The 3,070-nt window shown below is 21.8% G+C and overlaps 1 protein-coding gene across 2 annotated transcripts in view; it reads left to right on the top strand.

The window, feature by feature from the left end:
• The window catches only part of LOC102675374 (sphingomyelin synthase-related 1), a 2,707-nt gene extending 809 nt beyond the window's left edge, over positions 1–1,898 (top strand). Inside the window, exons 2-6 of one of the 2 annotated variants that reach the window (XM_006618158.2) lie at positions 118–448; positions 575–903; positions 960–1,100; positions 1,169–1,323; positions 1,428–1,898. In XM_006618158.2, coding sequence (XP_006618221.1) covers positions 149–448; positions 575–903; positions 960–1,100; positions 1,169–1,323; positions 1,428–1,837 — 1,335 coding nt within the window. In that variant the 5' untranslated portion in view covers positions 118–148 and the 3' untranslated portion in view covers positions 1,838–1,898. The remainder of the gene's footprint in view (positions 1–117; positions 449–574; positions 904–959; positions 1,101–1,168; positions 1,324–1,427) is intronic. The other variant, XM_031511701.1, reaches the window with a different exon arrangement.
• Positions 1,899–3,070: the final 1,172 nt, after the last annotated feature.

Below are 3,070 nucleotides of genomic sequence, written 5' to 3'. Positions count from 1 at the left end.
TTAATTATATTATTAAATTATTAAACTATTAATTAACTTATTAATATAATTTTTTCATTAATTACTGGCAGAATAATATATATATATATATATTTATAATATATATATTTTTTTTAGATAGGATTAATACTTTATATTAAGATAAATAATGTCCGAGAAAAATATAATTGAATGGACACAAAAGGATGTGGCAAAGTGGCTTAGTGAAAGCGGACATGAAAAATTTGTTGATTTATTTTTTGATCAGGAAATTGATGGAAAGGTGCTCTTGACTTTGAAAGAAGATGATTTAAAATTAATATCCATGAACATAAAGAAAATTGGTGATATAAAGAGATTATATATTAGTATAAAACAATTACAAAGAGCTAATATGGCAGTATTGTTTGAATTAGGATATGTTGATATATTTCCTTCATCAAATTTTTTTAGTCATCATAAACATGAAGTAAGAAAGAAAATTTTAAATATTTAATTAAATATCTTTAAATATATATATTTTTTAAATAAAAAAAAGTGATAAATAAAATATTTCAAAGTCATATTATTTAGTACAAATACATATTTTTAACAGATGCCTAGTAGTGGTATAAATAATGAAGGTTCTATTGAACACGAATTTTATTCTGCATCTATGTCAGAAGATGGTCATGCATCACATTTGCCCCCTGAAATTTGGAAAGCTTTCATTAGTTTGGCATATTTATTTATTGTTACATGGATTACTGCCTTTGTAATGGTTATTGTTCATGATAGAGTGCCTGATATGAAAAAATATCCTCCGTTACCTGATATATTTTTAGATAATGTTCCACATATTCCTTGGGCATTTGATATGTGTGAAGTTACTGGAACTATACTTTTTGCAATATGGCTTATTGTTTTAATTTTTCACAAATACAGGTAAATTTAAAAATATTCATTAATTTTAAAAACATTCAATAAATTTTTATTTACAGATTTATTTTATTACGAAGATTTTTTGCTTTATCTGGTACAGTCTTCCTGTTAAGATGCGTTACAATGCTCATTACTTCCTTATCGGTACCAGGTGCACATTTACAATGTCAACCACGGAAGGTTCCTGAAGATTGGACAAAGTATAATTTGTTATTATATGAAAAATAACTGAAATTAAAAAAAATTATATTTATATTTTTTTTTGTAGTTCTGCATATGTAGAATTATATAATAAGATTGCTATGGCGTATGTTATATGGCGTGGTGCTGGTATGTCGATTCAAGGTGTTAGAACATGTGGCGATTATATGTTTAGTGGACATACTGTTGCATTAACTATGTTAAATTTTTTTATTACAGAATGTAAGTATTATAATATATATTTAAATATATTCTTATTATATTATTATTATATTATTATTTTATATTATTCTTATATTATTATTATATTATTCTTTTATTTACAGATACACCAAGACAATTATATTTCTTACATACTTTTACATGGATGCTCAATATGTTTGGTATATTTTTTATCTTAGCAGCACATGAACATTATTCTATTGATGTTTTTGTAGCTTTCTATATTACTTCTCGATTGTTTCTTTATTATCATACTCTAGCAAATAATCAGGCATTAATGCAACGTGATTCAAATAGAACTAGAATTTGGTTTCCATTATTTAGTTTTTTCGAGTCTTCTGTCGATGGTATCGTTCCAAATGAATATGAATCTCCATCTTTAATTATTTGTAATCTCGTATGTACGGGAAAAGATATATGGCATTTAGTACGATCTTCAATTTGCTTCCGTAAATCATGGCGTAATGTAAACAGCAGTGTTGATAGAAAAAATAGCACAAAAAAGGAACACTAGCCAATTTAATAAGTTATTTTAGTTTTATATTCATTTGATAATAGATTTTTGAAAATATTAATTTTGACAATTCTCTTTATATTATTTAACGAAATTAATTGTAGTTAATGTTCGATATGTTTGATTTGTTTAAATGTTTCTAATTATAATAATTTATTTGAATTAATATTTTCCAAAAAAAACCTAAAATATTTCTTGTACAATTATATTTCTTGTACAATTTATATTGAGTTTTTTTTTCATTATCTTTTTTTAAATTTGATTTTAGTTGATGCTTAAATTTGACTTCAAATATATTACTATTTTTTCTTTTTACTATTACTTAAAACTAGATTTCATTTTCTTTTTCATAAATAAATATATTATGAAAATTAAATATTTGAGTGAATTTTGTAAATAACAAAAATTTAAAATTAAGTGAATGTGATTATTAATTGTTTTTATTATAACTATTTATATATTTTTTTAATATAATTTAAATTCATGATTATATTTAAGATACTTTATTATAAATTTAAATTCCAAATTTATGAAAGTCATAATGAATTTTAAATAAATTACAAATAACAATACTAAAAATTGATTTGATACAAAAATCTGTGTATTTGTTTAATCTATAACTTTTGATATGTGTCTATAGAGAAATAAAAAATGGAACAGTACAGTACTACATAAAAATATAAGTATTGTATAGAAATACGAATAGTTTTTGCACCTTTGATTCATATATTTTTTACTAAAGTTAAGTATAAGAAAGAAATTTTATTCAAAGTAATAAAGGACAAATATGCACGACCAAAAAACAACAAATCATATGGCCATGATCAGACTATTTGTTAAGTCTTTGTAGTATATAAATATAAGTACATGTGTAATATAATACATGTAATTGAATACATTAATTATAATATTACTCTTTATGCAGTAAATTAAAATTGAGTATATATTGAACTTTTCGCGAAATTTTATCAATAAGAAATTATATATAAAATGATCCACAATATTTATATTTGTTAAAAATAGTATGTATTATTATTTAAATTTTCAAAAAAAATTTTTAATGTTATAATATCAAAAAATAATTAGCACAAAAATAGGAAAGAAATTATATATATTGATATTTGTAAATATGTGTATAATCATTGTTATATTCTACGATCATTTTATATTAAGTTATATGAAATTTTTTCGATATTGTTTTGTTATAAATACTTTTTATATATATTTCTTTTT

Source organism: Apis dorsata, unplaced genomic scaffold (genome assembly GCF_000469605.1).
Source record: "Apis dorsata unplaced genomic scaffold, Apis dorsata 1.3 scaffold_342, whole genome shotgun sequence".
In the NCBI taxonomy this organism is placed as follows: domain Eukaryota; kingdom Metazoa; phylum Arthropoda; class Insecta; order Hymenoptera; family Apidae; genus Apis; species Apis dorsata.
The sequence above is the reverse complement of the archived record's forward strand: the minus strand, read 5'-3'. Positions and strand labels throughout refer to the sequence as shown.